Source organism: Antrostomus carolinensis, unplaced genomic scaffold, assembly GCF_000700745.2.
Source record: "Antrostomus carolinensis isolate BGI_N321 unplaced genomic scaffold, ASM70074v2 scaffold4552, whole genome shotgun sequence".
Lineage (NCBI taxonomy): Eukaryota > Metazoa > Chordata > Aves > Caprimulgiformes > Caprimulgidae > Antrostomus > Antrostomus carolinensis.
This window is the reverse complement of record NW_010300118.1, coordinates 53,394-72,834: the sequence shown is the minus strand read 5'-3', so window position 1 is coordinate 72,834 and position 19,441 is coordinate 53,394. Positions and strand designations below refer to the sequence as shown.

Below are 19,441 nucleotides of genomic sequence, written 5' to 3'. Positions count from 1 at the left end.
AAGAAAGCAAAACTTTCCTCTTACATTGTGGGTGAAGATAGCTCTTTAAAATTTTGAGCAGGATACCATGTGTGTACCCAATTTGTGGTAGTGCTAATGGTAAACCTTCTTGGGACCCTATATGCTCTCAGCTCCACCTGAAATTCCTATTTATCCCTGCCTTACACGCATTTGTTTGTGTTATTAACATTGGCAACCCCCTTGCTGATTTATTTTGTTCTTTCCCACTACATGCTTGTGTATTTTACAGTAATGTTTGTTCAGTCTCATTTTAGGGCTTTTTTTTCATTATAATATGGTGAAAGCATTTATTTTCTGTTTTTACAGAAAGTTAATCCTTGCTTTGGCTTCATAGCTATTTATCTGTCTAGTGATTGTAGCTTTTTGCATGTCCTTAAAAATTAGATTATGAGATGTTCAGGGAAAGAAACCAAACATCTTTTCTAGGTTTGTTAAGTGCTTAGCTAAAAAAAACCCCATAAATGAATATTTATGGACAAATGCTTGCGTGGCATGCTAGGTGAAGAATGCATAGATAAAATAAAAAACGTGCAGTTTCAATTTACTGAACAGGATGACAGCATGTTAAACTAGAAATTTGTCTTGCAGAATATGAGCTTAGAGGTGAATAGATAAGAAATGCATTTTAAACCAGGGCAAGATTTTAAATTAATTTATCAAAAGGTGTGGATTTTCTAGTGTTTGGAATTTTTTATTTTTCACAAACAAGGCTTAAGAGAAGATGAAGGTAAGGGCAGAATCTATTGTTTGGTACAGGTTTTGTCAAGGAAAATGGAAGTTCCAGGGCAAGTGCTGCCTGGCTTAGCTGACCAGAAAATGCTTGTCTTTTTTTGTAGTTAAGGCTTTAGCCAAAGCATTAACAACTAACTATGCACTGTGAAATAAAAGAGGTGTTAAAGGTTGGGTTTGTGCGTGCCAGTTACTATAAAGCTTTGCAGAGGTACTAGACTATCTTTTCTGAAGGCTGAGAGGGAATATAGCTGGTTTGCTGTATTTTTTAAGATCATCTTGAGCCTCAATTAGGGTAGTTACGGTAGAGTGTAATCTGCTGCATCTGGCTATTCCCACATGTGAATTTAAAGACTGGAACTGTGCTCAGTGAGTCAGAGGAGAGCATCCCTAGAAGAGAGGAGCTGCTCTGGCGTCAGGGCAGGCAGCTAAGCCCGACTGAGAAGATAACAGTGACTTCCTGAAGCTGATGGCATTGCTTGTAATGTTATCTGGGTGAACATCTCCAGGAGAAGCTGTAACACATCCCTGGGGTGCGGGCGAGTAGGTTATTTGTAAGCTGTGGGTATCGGAACAGCTGACTCCTCGCCATGCCAAACAGGATTAAACAGATTGACACTCTGGGATCACTTCACTCAGTAAATCCTACCTGCTGCAGCAACGGGCAACCGAGTGGCTGTAAATACTGGATCCTGGATTTAGGTACAGCTATGTGCAATAGAGATAATGGACTGGGAGGAGGAAGGTTGGTTGGTTGGGGAATGTTTTCAAATCATAGGAGTTTTGTAGGATTTTTTCTCTCCTCCTTCTCTCTTTGCCTCTACTCTCCCCTCCCTCTGATCCCAGTCAAAAAATGAAGAGTCTAACAGAAAGGACCTGTATGGGAAAGGGAGCAGTTATGGAATGAATCTGCTCTGTAAACTACTGGGATGCTATACAGTAAGCTCTTTCAGAAAAAGCATGTAAAATGCATGTGCTACTTTTTTTTTTTTTTTTTTTTAGCTGAACTGTGAAAATAAGAAATTGTCAGTCTTGCTCTGTGGAATGTTACTGAATGATAGTAATTTTTAGAATGTTGCTGTTAAACCAAAAAAAAAAAAAGATTAATATCTGTCACTTCTGTTGAATTATTGCTGAGGAGTAATGTTTTTGGGAATAGAGCTTGCAAAGAAAGGGTGGTTGGGAAATAAATTGGTCTGTATGAAATTTACTTAGATACATTGTTGATTCTGAAATGTTAGTATGGAGGAAAGCCATGCTGTTTCAGTCTCTACTGGAGAAGCACAGGGCTTAGGGTAGGGATGTTCACATTAAACTCAGTTGTTGTTGGGTCTTCTCCTCCTCCCTTGTAATTTTAACAGGAAACAATATTTGTCCTTGGCATTTGGACTGTTGCTGCAGAACAAGTTCGAGTCTCATACGTAGCAGTCTGAAATGTCTGCAGGATGAAACAGTGCTAACCTTCAGTGTCTGGAGCTGGTGCAGCTGTTGGGATGCTTCCTTTTCAGATGCAAGTTGTTTGCAGCTAGGTTTAAGTCTTACATACCTGTTGCTGTATGCTGTGTGCATGTACTTAAAAGAACGAGCAAAAGGCAAGTTATAATCTTATGTCATTGGTTAGTATCCGATCTGCTGGATGGAGAGGGAGGATGGTAGAAGGGTTGCAAACTTAAAATCAAGGATGTAATGGACAGTAATCTTATCGGGGACATCTGAAGACGAGGTCGCATGCCAGCGGACTGGTAGTAACTCTCAGTAGTTCCTCGAAAGATAATGGGCATCGGAGTACCAACCAGGAGGAGTTAATGTTAGCAGGTGATCATCTCTGGTCCAGGCAATAGAGCTCTGTTCCCAGAAAGCTGCTCCGTAGCCCCAGTGCTGCGCAATCACTTCCTAAAACAACACGTATTCCAGTTTTTAGAAGCAAATAAGTACAGAGTATCTCAGAGAGGGGTGGAGGTGAAAGGAGTCAATTACAAATAATAACTGATGGGCAGAATGCTTTGCAGCAAAATATTTTACAGCAAGTGCTCACCCAGAGCTGTGACTACCTTGTCAGCTGGAGGTCTGTAAATGGCACAGCAAGAGCCTTTTCCCCTTTCTGTTGTTTTTCATTCTCCTATCTTTGCTGGAGCTCATTTGCTTCATTTTTTAACTCTTGTTTCTGCAGTGGTTAGTCAGGCTCAGATCTATCTGATTTTTACTTCCGAAGAATTTTTGGAAAACTTGTTTTATGAAGTGCTGGCTGTAGTTAATCCCTATCAGAGAAATGCTTTCCGTTATTACCGTAAATTAAGATCATAGACATTTACACAGTCTTGTTTGGCAAGCATACATGATTTCACCTACATTTTTCATTGTTCTCATTCTGTTTCTTAAAAACAGATGTCCAAGTGTACAGACCACGTTGTGAGGAGGCTCAGTAGCCTTTCATAATAAGGGAACACAGCTTATGCCCAAGTATAACTGTAGCTATGTCATCTCTTGAACTGGAAAAGGGTTAAAATTATATCTGTAGTATTTCTGGCCACTGCAGATGTGGCAATTTGGGATTTAGGCTGAATATTCAGAATGTACTCTAGTGCATGATTTTATTCTTAGAAGACTTTAATTGAGGCTTCAACTTTGCTTAAAGAACTTGTAAGGAATTAAAAAGTTTGGCTTATTCTTTATTAAATTGTTAGAGTACATGTGCAATTTATAATTATGTACTCCTGTTTAATTAAACAATCTGAGCTTTTTCCCCCACTTATTCACAAAGTCTGAAGGAGGAAAAATGCATTCAGATTTAGAGAGAAAGAGAATAGGGCTTTGAGTAATGAATTGGCAAGAAACTACTGAAATTAATAAATAAGTATTGTATTTTTGCCTTTATCTGACAACAGTTGGAGAAAGCAGCGATGATGGTAGGAGGAAACAAATTCTCATGGTAATTCCACCCATTCATATAACTTAAAAATTCTCTGTATTTGGGATGAGTGTGGATAAATATCAGAGTTGTTTATGGTTATCTGGCTGGAGAGAGTGTTGAGTAGTTTCAGTCTGGAATTGAGTATTGGAAATAATAACATCTTTTTTCAGTTACCTTATGAGCTGGAAGAAACAATAGGATGTATGTGTTTCAGTCCCAAAGTGGATCATGTGAGACTGTATTTTACTTGAGCAATTTGAAAGGCAAATCTCATGGATAAAATTCAGCAAATAAATCTACAAAACCAAAATTTATCCTGACGTTATTAACCACCTGGGGCCTGGGTTTTGGAGGAGGAAAGATGGTTGTGGGAGTAGAGAGAGTTCTCATTGGGCTTTGAAGAAATACATTTATTATATGGGCAATAGACTGCTTAAAAGAATGTATATGACTCAAACTAGCTTTCTTTTTTCTCTTTCATAACATTTTATGTTATATCAAGCCTCAGAAGTAATTCATGCATAAAATAGGATGCTTTTACTATAGAGTAATTGTTAGCAAATGGTGTCCAAGAGAGGGTAAGAAGTCTCTGAGGACCAGACTCGGAGGATGCAGTGGGAGAGTCCAGTATTACTAATGGGTTGGTGTAATTCTTGGCATAGATCCACCTCTACACTTTGAAAGTCTATTCTTTTAGAATACAGATGGAAGCTGTTAAGTATGTGCTGTGTGTGCTTTTACATCTCCATGAAGAGCATGCAACAAAAATCCTCCTGAAACTGAGCTCGTGTATCAGCTCTATAGTTATATATGCAAAGGTACTGCTTTCCTGATCTCTGTGTCCTTCCTCACTGTTCTTGCAACATGGCTTTTTCAAATCTGTAGGCTGCAGGACTTGCAAGAGAGTTAGCTGAAGGTGCTGTTTCATGGTTACTAAAAACTGCACTGTGTGTCAAGTACTGCCAACTTATTTACCAAGCTGCTTCTCTTGGGTCAGCACTAGCAGTCACACAGGCAGCCAGACCAGGGAGTTGATCTGGCACAAAATGCTATATCGTTCACTCTCAGCCTCCCCCAGCCCCCAATAAAAGTTTCCAGGTGTAGGAGATTGTGTAAGAGAGATACTGATGTCTTGCATAATTGCCATCCCTACTCATGAACCTCAAGATTTGATTTTCAGGGTTTTTTTGCTCTGAGTTAGCTGATATGATCCACAGTTATACATATTTTCACCTGAACTGCTCCTAATTTTTGTCTCCTATGATTTGGATATATCTTTCCAGTCACTTGAAAATGCCATTTTTTAATTCATGTACTTCTCAGGCAGGTTACCTGCTTTGTGAAATAAGCCAAGACTGAGCAGAAGTGCGGATCAGATGTGTGTATGGAGTTAGCCCCAGGCAGCCTTCTACCTCTGATCCTTGGAAGTCTGCTCCCTCCACTGCAGTACTTTCCGCTCTGACCTTGTATAAGTACTGCATGAAAACAGAGTCATTTAAAATGGGTCTGTTAGCCCCAGCTCCCTCTCAAACCAGCTGCTCAGCTCCTAGTTCTAAAGACTTTTTGAAAGGAAACTATACACACCTCTGAAGGAAACGTACTTAGGTTTATAGTGCAAACTTCATGTAATAAAGACTTGTGACTCTATTTCTGTTATAAGAAAAAAGCTTATATACAAGTATTTTTTGGATTTTGTTAAGATGAGTGTGTGTATTGCTAGCAAAGTGTGTTCAAAATGTTTAGTGAAGAACTTTGAGATTTAGCTTCAAAAAGATAATGGGAAAATGAGTAGTCAGTATCAAGAAGACCTCAGAAAGAGAGAGAGAGAGAGAGAGAGAGAGATAGGAATATTGATAAAACTTTGAAAAGAAGGGTGGAGTTTGATTTCATTCTGGGAAAAAATGTGGCTGCCTCTTCACCTCCTTGTCGCATCTCTCAGAGAATACCTGTCTGGTGCCTGCAGTTTTGTATCATGGTCCGTAGTCCATGATACAAATTGAATGGTCCGTAGTATTGAATGGATGGGCTTAAACTGAGCAAAGCAGAACCACTTCAACTTGTATTTCAAGTCAATTTCCTTCTTGCTATGTTACAGTTCTATTTTAAAAGAATTACTTCAGTGAGGCAGCAGTGTAAGAATGAGCTATCACCTTACATTATTAAAATTTCCTCTAGGTGCTCATTGCGAGGCTCATATTGAACAATGTGTTCATTATCTGCCTCGAACGTGGCTACAAGCAGCTGTAACAATCCATTGAATTTGCTCATCTAGACTTGCACTGACTCTCTCTCCGTTAGTGGAGGTAATGAGAACAGAATTTATGTGGTATAAGTATATTCCATCTTGCTTTGACAAGATGATAGCAGTAATGTTAACAGTCCATCTCCTTGAAGGTTGGTTTCCCTCACAGAGAATAGTGAAATATGTTTATTAAACCATTTATTTCTTTGTTTGTTTGTTTCTTTGCATTTGACCATGGGATTGGACGCCTCCAGTCAATCTTTTCGAATAAGTGGGCAAAAAACCCTCACCATCCAACATACCAACTACATAAGGTAGTTTGCCCTAAGAAGAGAGCTTCATAGAGATCAGCTGTCTAGATGCATTGTAGGAAATGCTGGAGACTTGATGAAAATAAGAAATGTTTTTTTAAATAGAAAAAGGAATGGAAGCTAATTAAATTCCTTATCTTGCTTTTTCCAGATAACTTATTTTACCACTAAACTTAGGCTTACAGTTGAGTCTATAACTTTAAAAATGTGATTTACTGTAGCAGTAATTATTGTTGTGTTGAAGTTATTATTGACACAGATTCCCCCCTCCCCCTGCTTCATGTCTAATTAAAGCAAAAAATAAGAAGTCTATTGCCTTTCAAAAGAAGTTTTTTTGCTCTTTTTCTTTCCTTTTTTGTTTCCTTTTGCTTCCTACTTCCAAATCAGTTTTGGACAGCTCTCTCATGATCCTATCAAATCAATTTCCTGTGGCCACTTAGATAATATTAGATGGATGGGATCTGGGGAACGGTTTGAGGGGTTGAGATTTAGATGACTGGGTGAACAAGGCAGTTCACAACATCATCTTCCTCCTGAGCCTTTATTGAGAATAATTGAAGGAAACAAAAGCAGCAGAAAAGTTGCATAGCAAAATGTAGCTTGTGTGTGTGTGTGTGTGTGGTGTGGGCTTGATCATGCCAAAGAAAATTCAACCGTTCCTTATTCCTGAAGAGACGGTAATCAAGTTAACAAACATGGTAATAATGGATTCTAGTTTTAGTATTCAGTGTATTTTAATTGCACATTGAGGAAAAAATGTCACATATTCCATTAATTTATAGTTTGCTTGGTTTAAAAGATATCTATACCAAGGAGTTATCTTTTCTGTTTTAACTCAGTCTTTATTCAAGATTGATGAATTTGTGGAGGAGTATCTTCCCCTTTCCTAATCCCTTAAAATACTTCATCCTGAGAAGGCACCTCTGCAGCAGTTTGGCATTATGACTTCAATAGCTATGTACTAGTCAACCTTGACTGTGAGTCTGTTTAAAAAACTATTGCATTTCCAGTGTGACTGACCCTTATTAAAATCATGTGTGCTCTCACTGCATTGCTCAGGTTACATTTCCATCTGAAGACAAAAAGTTCAGTTTCTAATCACTGTCATCTAAGTCTGCTCTTGATAATGTAGTTATTGAGGTGGGATTGAACTGGGAGGAAGTTGTCTGTCATCACCTACAGTCATCTAGTTATGTGGTGTGAGGGCTGAAAGCAGTGGCATGGCTGCAAGGGCCTGATGCCACTCATTAATACTCCAAGTGTTGTGTGCACTGAAAAGGTCAACATTTTACGATGCAAAACAATGTTAGTACATTTAGTTTCTATCACTATACTGATATCAAGTAATTGGATAAAGAGGAAACTTCTTTTTTAAATATAGGAATTTTGGAGGACCTGTTTTTGTCACTGTTTTAGCCATTTTGTCTTCCCTTCCAATTCCTTTAATTACTTTCTCAATATATTTTTTAAGGGCTACAACAATACAACATTTGGAAAGAAAAAATGACCAAAGTTATTGTAAGAGCCTCAAAGCTAAATGATATAGTATTATTAAGCTTATGGCAAGGTTCCTAACTTGAGATTGATGTGTTTGTACAGCTGTTGCTAAAGCTGTGGCTCCAAACAATCGCTAGTTGTTCTAATGAGCTCTTCTGCTTTGAATCAAGAGGATGAGGGAAAAGGAAAAAAGGCTGTTAAAATTGCTGTTGGATTAGTTTGTGTATTTAGTTAACGTGTAACTGCAGTAGGTGAAGAGGAAACAAGTAATTTTTTTTAGTACAAGTAGTCTAATAACTTGGGGGTTTTAAACAAATAAAATTTGATAAAGTCATTATTTCTTTTGTATCATTTGTTCCTGTAACTCAATACAACACTGTGTACTTTACATTTATGATCTTCACTAATACATGTAGCTTGATGCTTAGCAATTATTATTGATTATTATTGATATCTGCCCTTTGTGTTTCAAAGGATGTTTATTGACTCATCATATATTCTCTCAGTTTTACTAGAGAATTTTTGGAGGTTTTCTCATGTGTTTGAGTTTTTTAAGGTGTTTGGAAAAGAGAGTGAATAAAGTACATCTACTTGCATCTTCTAGAGGCCACTCATTTGTAAATAAATGGCAGAGGTTATACTTGCTCAAATTTTTTCAAACTTCTGAACAAAAAAATCAGGAACAAAAAAATCATGAGGATGGAGCCAGGCTCTTCTCAGTGATGCCCAACGATAGGACAAGGGGCAGTGGGTGTAAGCTGGAACACAGGAGGTTCCGCTTAAACTTGAGAAAAAACTACTTTACAGTGAGGGTGACAGAGCACTGGAACAGGCTGCCCAGGGAGGTTGTGGAATCTCCTTCTCTGGAGACATTCAAGACCCACCTGGACGCCTTCCTGTGTAATTTCGTTTAGGTTCCTGCTCCAGCAGGGGGATTGGACTGGATGATCTTTCGAGGTCCCTTCCAATCCCCAACATTCTGTGATTCTGTGAAAAAAATAAAATGTTGGCTCAGCATTTTTTGCTGGGTTTTTTTATGCATGATTGGTTTTAGTCTTCATAACTGTGAAGCTTGTTTTTATCACTTATGTAAGGTGGTGGAAGCTAATTTCCTCCCTATCTGTGTGTATATTCTCAATTTCAAAAGTACAGTAGTAGAACTGTGTCCCCTATTTCCTTTTGAGATCAGACTTGCTTGAAACTGCTTGCAATATCTTTGTTATTACACAGCCTTTTTGTTGAAGTAGTGGAGTATGTTTTAAAATCTGCATAGGATAAATTCCTTCCATTGGGTTGTTCTGCATTGCTGAGCTTTTGCACCAGGAAGAATGGCATGTGTTGCTGTAAATAACGGCTGAGATCATGATTCTTCCTAATGCAGTTTCTGCAGACTTGATGCTCTCTCTCCCTTCCCCCACAGCTCTCTGCTTTCACCAGAGCTGAGGACTTGCTGAATGCATCTTTTCTCCCTTTGCTTGGCCATTCTGTTATCTGTATTGATATGGACATTTTTGTTTCATACCTTCTTCTGCTGGACTGACGCACGCAGCATATGAGATAAACTGCTGCGCTGCTTCAGAGCTGTATTCCTATGACTGGCATTTATTTTTATCCAAGGGAAAAATTATTTTGCTGCAAAAATTAAAGTAGCAGATGATAAAACCCTACAGCTCAGTAACAGATGAGCAGTAACAAATTGTGCAGTTGCCCCAGTTAAAATCTGAAACTGCTTATCACAAATCTTGTTGACAGTGGTTCCCATTTGTAGGATGTGACATACAGCTCTCCACCAAGAGCAGAGCTGCATCTTTGCTACTAACATCACGCTGCATGGCTCTTCAAAAGTAGGTTGCACACAGCATGCACAGAGCAAATAGCTTTTCAACAGTCAGCAAGACTCTTGTCTCGTGTCTTAAGCACTAGTGCTGCCTGCGAGGCCCCAGCCCAAAGCTTCTGCCTTCGCTCTTTTCCTTCTTTGGCTCAGACTTTGCCTCTCCCTACCAACTAGCTGCTTGGTTTTGTCAAAGGCTGTAACTTGGAGCAGTTGGAAGGAAGCTAATGCTGCCAGTTCCCACTGCTTCGGGAGCTGTGTTGTGCCCTCAACCAGCTTCTTGTGCTGAGATCTTAAACTAACAAGGAGCAGCAGTAGTGAGGAGCAGGCTGGAGGCGAAGGGTTATGTGCAGCTCTTCTACAACTCAGTCTAGCATGGAGGCAATGGCCCTGGGCATGGAACTCACTGCTCCTGTTGCATCCATTCTTCTGGAGGGAGGAGTGGATGGGCCATGCCTTCACCTGATCTTCCACTATGGTCATCCTAAAGTAGTTGCATATTGCTGGTGCTAGACATCTGGCAAAAGCAGCATATAAGTAAGACTTTTAAATATATACGTGACTCTGTAGTAGAGCTCCAAAACACCCACACCTTGTAAAACGGTGATGTAGTTGAGACTTTTTTGAAACATCTCAGAAATTAATCTTAAAAGCTACTGTATTTAAGGAAAACAAGGAAATTACATTGGTGCTGTCAGAAGTCTTGCTTTCTATTACAGAAAGCAGTATTTCTCTTATTTTCTTTCTCTGTTTGCACTGAAGAACTTTCACAACTATTTAATGAAAGAAGGGTGTCACCTTAATGTTCCTAATTGCATGGTATGTGTCAGCCCTTATGAGGGATTTAACTGTATGTAACTTAAATCTGTCAGTGAAAATCTTGCCTGTTGTAGCTCTGCAGAGCAAATAATGTTATGTGCTCCTTCATGGTGAGGTAAAATGATGTCATATATCAGGAGACACAGGTAAAGTGCAAGAGAGAAGTAACTAACTAATGGCCCCAGTTGGCCCAAGCCCCTGTGCAACTCGTGGTTAGTAGAAATACACTCTGCCTTCCAGGGAGAGATAATCATACTAAAGTGATCAGGGCACTTGATTTGGTCTGTGGAGAAGTAAGAGAGGGTGGCTCAGTGGACTGACAGAGTGAGCACCTGACTGAGAAACAGTGCTAAATGACATACATTTGTCCTTGGCATGTCCTGCAGGCACGTGGACGTAGCTGACTTCAGATATGAGCAAACAGGTAGTCGAAAGAGTGGAGCTGAGATCAAGACGTTGTCTGTTAAAATATAGGCTGCGTATAGGGACACTGAGATTTAATCTATTATAAGCTTGGGGTTTTCACAAACTGTGAAACTAAACCTCAGCAGAGCAAGTAACTTACAAGACTTCCTACTTGTGACACAAAACAGGAGAGAACAACAGCTTATTGCAGAGAATTAAATGCCCCACAAAGTCCACTCTACCCTTCTGTAGTGCTGCCTTGCGCTTGCACTAATATACAAGATTGAGGTTTATATCCCTGTGGTCAGAATTCCAGGGAGCACAAACAGAACTGCTTTTGTTAACCTGGGAAAGTTTTTTCTGGCACAATATCTGCCTTCTTCCTGCCTAAAAAAAAAAAAAGGAATAACAAGTGTGGATGCAGAACTGTTCAGCAGTTGTAACAGGAGGATTTTTTCCATCTGAATTTTGTTGGTTTTTAGTTCCTAGATAGAAGTTGATGTGTTTACAGCTCGCTCTATGTGCAAGCTATAATGCATGTGAAATTCTTTAAAAGTTGAAATGTAAAGCCTTGATTTTACGTTTATGGGGTAGGAAGGCAGGAGAGGATATTAAAAAAATAATAATTAGAAAATAGTAATAAGTGTATTAAACCCTTCAGGCATATGCCACTCAATTTTCTAAGTCAAATGAACAGTATATTCTTTTTGCCCTTCAGAGATTTTCTTCATTCCTTTCTCTAGTGCTGTTGCAAATATGTCTGTTGGATGACTTTTCTCAATTTCCAAAAGACCTTTGGAAGTTATTAAGATGACTGTCTGTCTTGGGGGGAGACTTTTTTTTTTAATTGCAGACATTCTTGTGGGGCAGCCTAGTATCTCATTAGGAGAAGCTGAAAAGTATCTAGCCTTAAGCTTAGAATTCTAGTCTATCTGATATTAACACAATCAGCTTTTGATGACTTGGAAGACTTAATTATTGAATACATTTAAATACAAATACCCTGGACTAGTGTCTGTATCAGTCAAAATTAATACAGATAGCTCCTTAATCAAGGAAGGTATACTAAGGAGTTGAACTCTTTGTCTGTTCACACGCTGAAAATATTACAAATTGTATTTCAGCATGGTGTGTAACTTGAAATACAAGGCAAGAAGGGTTTGCTGACCACAGATGAAGAGGGAGCGTTTGTTCTGCTCCAAACACAAATATGACTGAAAGATTTTCTTTTATGTGTTGAGTACTAGCTTTCTACATTTTGTGCATTTTTTATTAGTTTCATTAAAATTATTGTACTGTCTCTATATCATAAGTGAAACTTATGCGTCCCAAAGGGCATGATGGAAATTCCCCATTTGCAAGCCTGATAAAGCTCAAACTGCATTGTCTCTAAATGGTAACTGCTTTTATGGTGGCTTGTTAAAGTTGGAATACATCTAATGCCTTTTGATGTATATTCCAGTATTGGTTTACAAAAAATACACAGTGAGGGTAGTCTGAAGAGGATACCCAGCAGGAGAGAAACAAAATTCCTGACACGTACAAAAGTATCTGAATGGTATTGTACATGGCAGATTGATAGCCTCTTACTTGAAAAGCAGTTCCCAGGCAGAAACTGTGCATGTGTGTATCTCCAAATAAAAAGAAACCTCACACTCTTTTTTCAAGCTTTCCTCATCTCATCTAATAATAAATGATGGCTATGTACACAGGCAGGGGTTTATGGGCTTTTATCATTAGATGCTTGTAAATTATTTTTTGCTTCCTCTGATGGTACGTTGACTTGGCTCAGAGTGGGGCACGTGCTTTTGTAGGTAGATACGGACTTGGGAGATCACTGAACTATAGCTGTTTCCAATTTGCATATTAAACTTGCAAGTGCATCAGTGTAGATCATGCACTCTGTGGTTTGAACCAACAAGTTCCCTCATCCCCAAATATTCGTAATATACTTACATCAAATCTTGCTGATCAGCTGCTTAATTGCCCTGTGTGGTGGGTTTTGTGGGCTCTCTGGTCCTTGCAGTCTGTGGTGGATGGCAGGTCTGCAGTGGCAGTTTGGCATGCCAGTTGGGCTTACTAAGCTTGCTTTGCTCCATTTTTCACTCCTTGCCCCATTCCTGTTTCATAGTCCAGAAACAGTGAAATGTTTTTATTTTGGGTTTGCAGCATTTTGAGATTAGTGAGGCTCGGTTTGATTCCCTAGGTTAGGAAGTCAGGTTTTTGTAGCCCCTTGCTCTCCTTGTAAATAGTAAAACTCTAAAAACAGTGATATGGAAATAGTTAATACGAAGCAGAGTCTTTCAAGTCATCAACTAGCTTAACATGGCTGATTTATTTTTTAGGGGAAGAAAGAAAAAAACAGTTTATTAATCACAGATGTGCATGTTTGTAGTGTTAAGAAATCTGGGAATAGAATGAGAATTCCCATTTCCCTTCCACTTTCAAAAATTTGCCTGTTTGTTGGAGGTAACTTTATCTTCTTGTTTGAGGGGGTCAGAACCCATGCTGCCTGCCCTTTTTCTTTAGCTTCAAAAATATATTTATGGACTCTCTGTGAACTCTCTGACCTCACCACCAGAGCAACATATGTGGTTTTTATTTTGAGAGAAATGGCAGTTAAATGCCTTCTTTTGTTATTGTGGCTATGAATTATAAAGCAAAGCCCATCCATTAGGTTTTTTTAAAATACTTTCTTGAATTGCAAAGCTGTCTCTACTTGAGCAAATAGTGATTTTATTAAATTTGATGGTTTCTTGTTGTATTGGTGTTGCCGTGTGTGATCATTATATGTGTGTTGGTTTTTTTCTCTCCAAGATGGACATCTGTTGCATTTATCTTTTTCTAAAAGGGAATCTGACACTCACTAGAAAGTTTACTGTACTTGAAACGCAGTTGGGTTTAGCATACCCCAAATTTATTCCATCTGTTTTGGTTTTAAAAGTCCATGTTGTTCTTGGTTTAATTTTGAATACTCTTTTTTCTTCTTAGCATGTTTTAGTGATAAAATATTCTTGAGCAACCCTAGAAAAACAATTTGCTATGTAGTCATAAAGGAAACAAAGCCAATTTAGTGTAAACATTCCCAAGCATGGTAATCAATCAAACCAAGTCTGTAGCCCTGATTATATAGATAGAAGTAGTATGTAGTGATGGGGCAGGGGGAAGTAAGACGCACTCGTGTGGCTGTCTCATAGTGAAGGTGAAAGGTCTTTCTGTACTCTTGAAAATGCCTGTATTGGATATTGATATTCCCTAATGTCTGGATCTGGCAGTGCCTCTGCCAAAATTCATGAACTTGAGCACCTAGGGTTTTTAATGACTGTGCTCTAGTATTGTAACTGCTCTCCTGAGGAAGAGGATGGGAGTAAGAATTGGAGAATTTGGACTCCTGTCAGCTGGGATGGGATGGGATGGGAAAATGCAGGGTAAAGGGTCTCACTGGGAAAATACTGGCGAGGAATATTGTAGAGTATTAACATTGACCTATAAGGCTGTAGGGATATTTTCTGAAAATGTAAGGAGGGGTGAAAAATCAGGCCTGATCTAGAGGGTAGTGGGTTGGTATGCTGTTCAGGTTAACACTGGTGTGGTGATGTTCAATCTCTCTCATTTGTTTTTTGGGGTTGTTTTTTTTTTAATGCCTTTTTTAGTAAAATCTGGTACATAAGCTGAAGTGTTTATGACACTGCAGTATTTTTATTCATTTTAAGCTTTTCCTTTTCCCTTGGCACTTTCATGCATTAAAGAGCAGAGTGGAACAGTGCTATCATTTTGGTGTAGTACCTACACTTTGTCCACTTTTATGATTCCCTGAAGCCCTAATAATACTTCATAAGGACTTCATATTAAATCATGCAGAAGAGAAGATGAGAAGCAGTTACACATTGCACACCAAATGAAAACTAATGCTGTGTGGGAGGATATGGCTAAAAGTATGCGCTGCAAAACATGTCTGGATAATATTGTTTTGTCTTTTAGATCCTCTCCACTTGACTGGAGTGTATGTATTTCTTCCTGCTCTCTTCCTTCTGCCCACAAACTCTTGGCTGACTTGGATTAAGAGTAGGAGTGGTACAGCAAAAGTGCAGTCAGACAAAAATACTTGTCTCCCACTGTTATGGGGCTCTGCATTGTACTATTCAGTTTTCAGGAGAAATTTGGGAGTTGATAAGTGTTGATGGTCAAAAGGATGGGTGAGAATTTTAGAAGGGGGAGCACAGGTTCTATAAAAAGAAAAATGGATTTGTTAACTGCAGGCATGTTAGATGCTTAGGGATAGGCATGTTTATGTAAAAGTAAATCTTACGCAACCAGTTACTGCACCACCACACTGCCTTTTTCTTAGAAAGACGTAATTTTAAAGGGAAGAAATCTAACAGATACAAAAATACAAAACAGTACATGGTGAACTTCTGCAAAGGCTTAATTGCCCTTTTAAAAAAAAATAAATAAACAAGTGAGTGTGCTCTATTTTATTGGTATGGAAGGAACTTCTATGAACCATTATTGGGACAAAAATGTATACAAATGAATGAAAAACTTGGCTGAGTGTTTGTAACATCTTCAAGCTTGGGAGTCTTGAGGAAAATTATTTACAAGAACGCCAGCACTGTTTTCTTCTCTTCTGTGAAGGCTATTTATTGATATACTGATATACTGATATATTGATATCAGCTGATGTTTGTTATGATTTCTGAAACAAAGCACCTGATAAAAATTAGAAGATGCATGATACAATAAAGGTAAAGTTGAGTTTGGTGAAAGAGAAATCAAGCTAACTTCTTACAGAGGTTTAATAGGAGATTGTTTGGATTCCTGTGGAGAGCTTGCAGATGGTTGAAAGTTCTGTTTGGAATTTTTTTTAATAAGCAGACTTTTTTTTTTTAAAATAAAGTAAAAAAAAAAAAATCTCTTGTAATGTGAATGCTGATGGCTAGTAGGCTTTTCTTACATGTGTGCTGAGGACCCTTAAGCAGTGATCCAGGGGCCTTGAGGGATACGCAAGTTGAAAACCATTGTTATAGATAATTAATTTCTTCTTTATGTTTCCTGCTTCAACAAGAAAAAAAGACAACTAGTGTAACCCTGTGTCTGCTTTTTTGTAGTTCCAATTATTTAAAGCCTTGAAACCAGGTTAATGGCATCATAGGAAGTCTCCTTACCTGTATGGAGCATAGCTACAGCTGTGTCTGGAAGATAATTCTGTAGATGAGTCCTGATTCTGGGTGACTTACCTTAAAGTGTTAGGAACTAGCTTATTGGACTGAACGTACACTTTACAAAGTTTATGTTTTACTTTATGCAAACATGATGAAGGTAGTGGTTTGTAGCAATTATGTATGTGTTCATACAGTATAAGCTACAGGAATTATTAGTATCAGAGCTGATGTATCTTAATAGTCACTTGCCATTTGAGTTTTATTAGAATAGAGAAAAAATTTTGATAGACAGCCTGATAGATCACAATTTTGGATTCCAAGGAAAGGATGATGCCTTTTCTGCAACAGCTTGAACAGTGAAGGAAAAATAAAAAATCCCAACTTACTATATATTCACATTTTATGTCTTTCCTCATCTCAGTTCAAAGCCATAATTTGCACTTAATACTCTATGGAAACAGAGCAGGCTCACATACTTGTGTAGATCCAAGGCATCTGGGTGTTTACAATGAAGTGCATTGCTACATCAGTGTGACCATATTATTCTGCAAAATTCAAACTACCTCTGGTCAGACTGGCAGTACGCCTCTTATGGAAAAGCTGCCAGAAGAGGTGACCTGAACATCTGTGTCAAGCTTCAAGAAGGAACACAAGCATTGCATTTAATTCCCAGCAGTAGAAACATTCAACAAAACATTATTTATGTCATCCTTATATAAACTATCTATCTACAAAAGTGCACACACAGTGGAAAAAAAAAACAAAAAAACACCCCAAAAAACAACAACAACAAAATCAAACGCATTTGACAACCAAGAGAGTCTTGCTAATACCCTAGTGGTAGATAATATTCATAGGAGTGGTGTTATGAGAATATGTCCAAAAAAAAAAAGTTTTTAGGAAAAAAAAATTGCTGGGGGGAAAAGCATTGTGCTGCACGGGGCAAAAGAAATGTAGTCCCACAATTACCAACCAGCGAGTGTTTATCGCAAGCATATGGTCCAGTTCAAGTTGACAGGAGCCTCAGTGGGAAAGTAGTATTAACCTCATGCATGTATAATTATGGCTTGAGAAAAGCATATCCTTTGACTACAGAACTTTGGGCATTATCACACTAAGAAATACTACTGATCCTGAGATTTGAGCAAATGGGATTTTTCACATAGATGTTCTGTGCCTTTTTAAAAAACAAACAAACAAAACAGGACCCAAAACTCCTGAGTAAAAAGGTAGACATTTAGCTGTTCTCTGTATTCTTATCCTGGGCTGCATCAAGAGAAGCATGGCCAGCAGGTTGAGGGAGGTGATTCTACCCCTCTACTCTGCTCTGGTGAGACCTCACCTGGAGTACCCCACCTCAGCACAGGAAAGACATGGACCTATTGGAGTGGGTCCAGAGGAGGGACACAGAGGTGATCAGAGAGATGGAACTCCTCTCCTATGAAGAGAGGCTGGGAGAGTTGGTGTGGTTCAGCCTGGAGAAGTGAAGGGTCCAGGGAGACCTTATTGTGGCCTTTCAGTACTTAAAGGGGGCCTATAAAAAGGATGGGGACAAACTTTTTAGCAGGGCCTGTAGCGATTGGACAAGGGGTAATGGTTTTAAACTAAAAGAAGGTAGATTTAGACTAGATATAAGGAAGACATTTTTTACAGTGAGGGTGGTGAAACACTGGAACCGGTTTCCCAGAGAGGTGGTAGATGCCTCATCCCGGAAAATATTCAAGGTCGGGCTGGACAGGGCTCTGAGCAACCTGATCTAGTTGAAGATGTCCCTGCTTAATGCAGGAGGGTTGGACTAGATGACCTTTAAAGGTCCCTTCCAACCCAAACCATTCTATGATTCTTCCCCCTTTCCCAAGGGTAGGGGAAATAAATAATGAAAGTAGCTGGAGCAGTTGTAATAAAACTTGGTGTTTGAAAAATAATTTACTTATCTCATTGAGGCAATTATTTTTACTCTTCATGTCCATTATCAAACCAGTATACGTTAAAAGATAAAACAAGCATATCCTTTCATAGAGTTAGATGATATGGAAAGTGTAATCCGCTATCAAATAAATATCAGCAGTTCTAAGTATAAATTACAACTGAGGCTGGTGATATGCACAGCAGCTTAATGAATGCTTGACTGTTGTAAGCATATAAACAGCGGTTATGTGTGGGTGGCCACATGCAGCATGAACACTGGTAGTTGTGGTGTTTTTAAAGGCCAGATTACCTCAAAATAATCTGGTCAGGTTTTGCGTAAATCCAGTCTGCTTTCCATTACTACAAATGTAATTTGCCTTGTTTCTCACCAGTGTTTCAGCTTTAAAATGTTCCCCTCATTCTTTTTTCAGACTCCCTTTCGGTCTCCAGCAATGATGCCAGTCCTCCTGCTTCAGTAACCTCACTTCAGCCCCACATGATCGGTGCACAGAGCTCCCCGGGCCCCAAGCGCCCTGGCAACACTTTGAGAAAGTGGCTTACCAGTCCCGTGAGGCGTCTTAGCAGTGGAAAAGCAGATGGGCATGTAAAAAAACTGGCCCACAAGCATAAGAAGAGTAGAGAGGTTCGCAAAAGTGCTGATGCAGGCTCTCAGAAGGACTCTGATGATAGCGCAGCAACCCCACAAGATGAAACTGTTGAAGAGGTAAGTGTTCAGGGAAGCTTCCCAAGACTTGTTTTTCAAAGAACTAGGTGTTGTCAGATGAAGGTTGTAGGTTGTTTCTTCAGTTGACTGTCCAGCAGTTGAGCAAAGTGGCATGTGCCATGTGCTCATTCTTGGTGACTGCTGTACTCTGCGTAACTACTGTGCCAGGCACAGTTTGTGCCCTTCTGCATTGAGAGCATTAGTAAAGGTCTGTGGAGAAGGATCTCTAGTTGAAAAAGAGAAATGGGAGAATAAAAAGTTATTCTTTAGCTTTGCTCTTTTATCCCACTCAGAAAAGCAGCTTTTTGAGTAAAGATGTTTTGTATTCTGGGAATAATCAGGTCATTTTGTATTTTCTTTCCTTTTCTTGGTGATGGATCAGAGAAAATACAGGGAGAGCTACTTAACTGCTAAAAGCTGTGTTTACACCTTGAGCAAGAGTTAGAGCACAGAAAAATTACTGGCCCTTCAAATCAGAAGTTACCATCAGTCAAATACTAAACATGACAGTTTTAATTGAAGGGAAGGAAATTGTGAACTATTCCAGATTTTGCCACCAAGGATATCTACTGAAGGCTTCCCCTCCTCCCAGAAACATCTGCCCATCCTCTAAACCTGGAGCTTACGTATGAGCAAAGCCTGACTCCAGCTAGGCACTGGCAGAGCCAAATTCTCTTTTGTTACAAAACTGTGGTTTCGGATGAAATGTATGGCATCTTACTGGGTCCAGCCACTTGCACGTTATACAGTTATTCCTTTTTACCAGATTTGAATCTGACTAGCAGTTTTGGTAGTTATCATACAAAAAAGTGGTCTCAGATGCCCAATTAATTATTTAGTACTTTTTTTTTCTTGCTCCCAATATATTTTGCCACAAGCTT

General features: G+C 39.0%; 1 protein-coding gene across 1 annotated transcript in view; it reads left to right on the top strand.

Moving 5' to 3' along the window:
- Positions 1 to 19,441, top strand: part of LOC104521114 (triple functional domain protein) — a gene marked incomplete at its 5' end in the record, with an annotated part of 134,226 nt that overhangs the window by 80,564 nt on the left and 34,221 nt on the right. Inside the window, one exon of the mRNA XM_010163014.2 lies at positions 18,268 to 18,560. Within this exon, the coding sequence (XP_010161316.1) occupies positions 18,268 to 18,560 (293 nt within the window). The remainder of the gene's footprint in view (positions 1 to 18,267; positions 18,561 to 19,441) is intronic.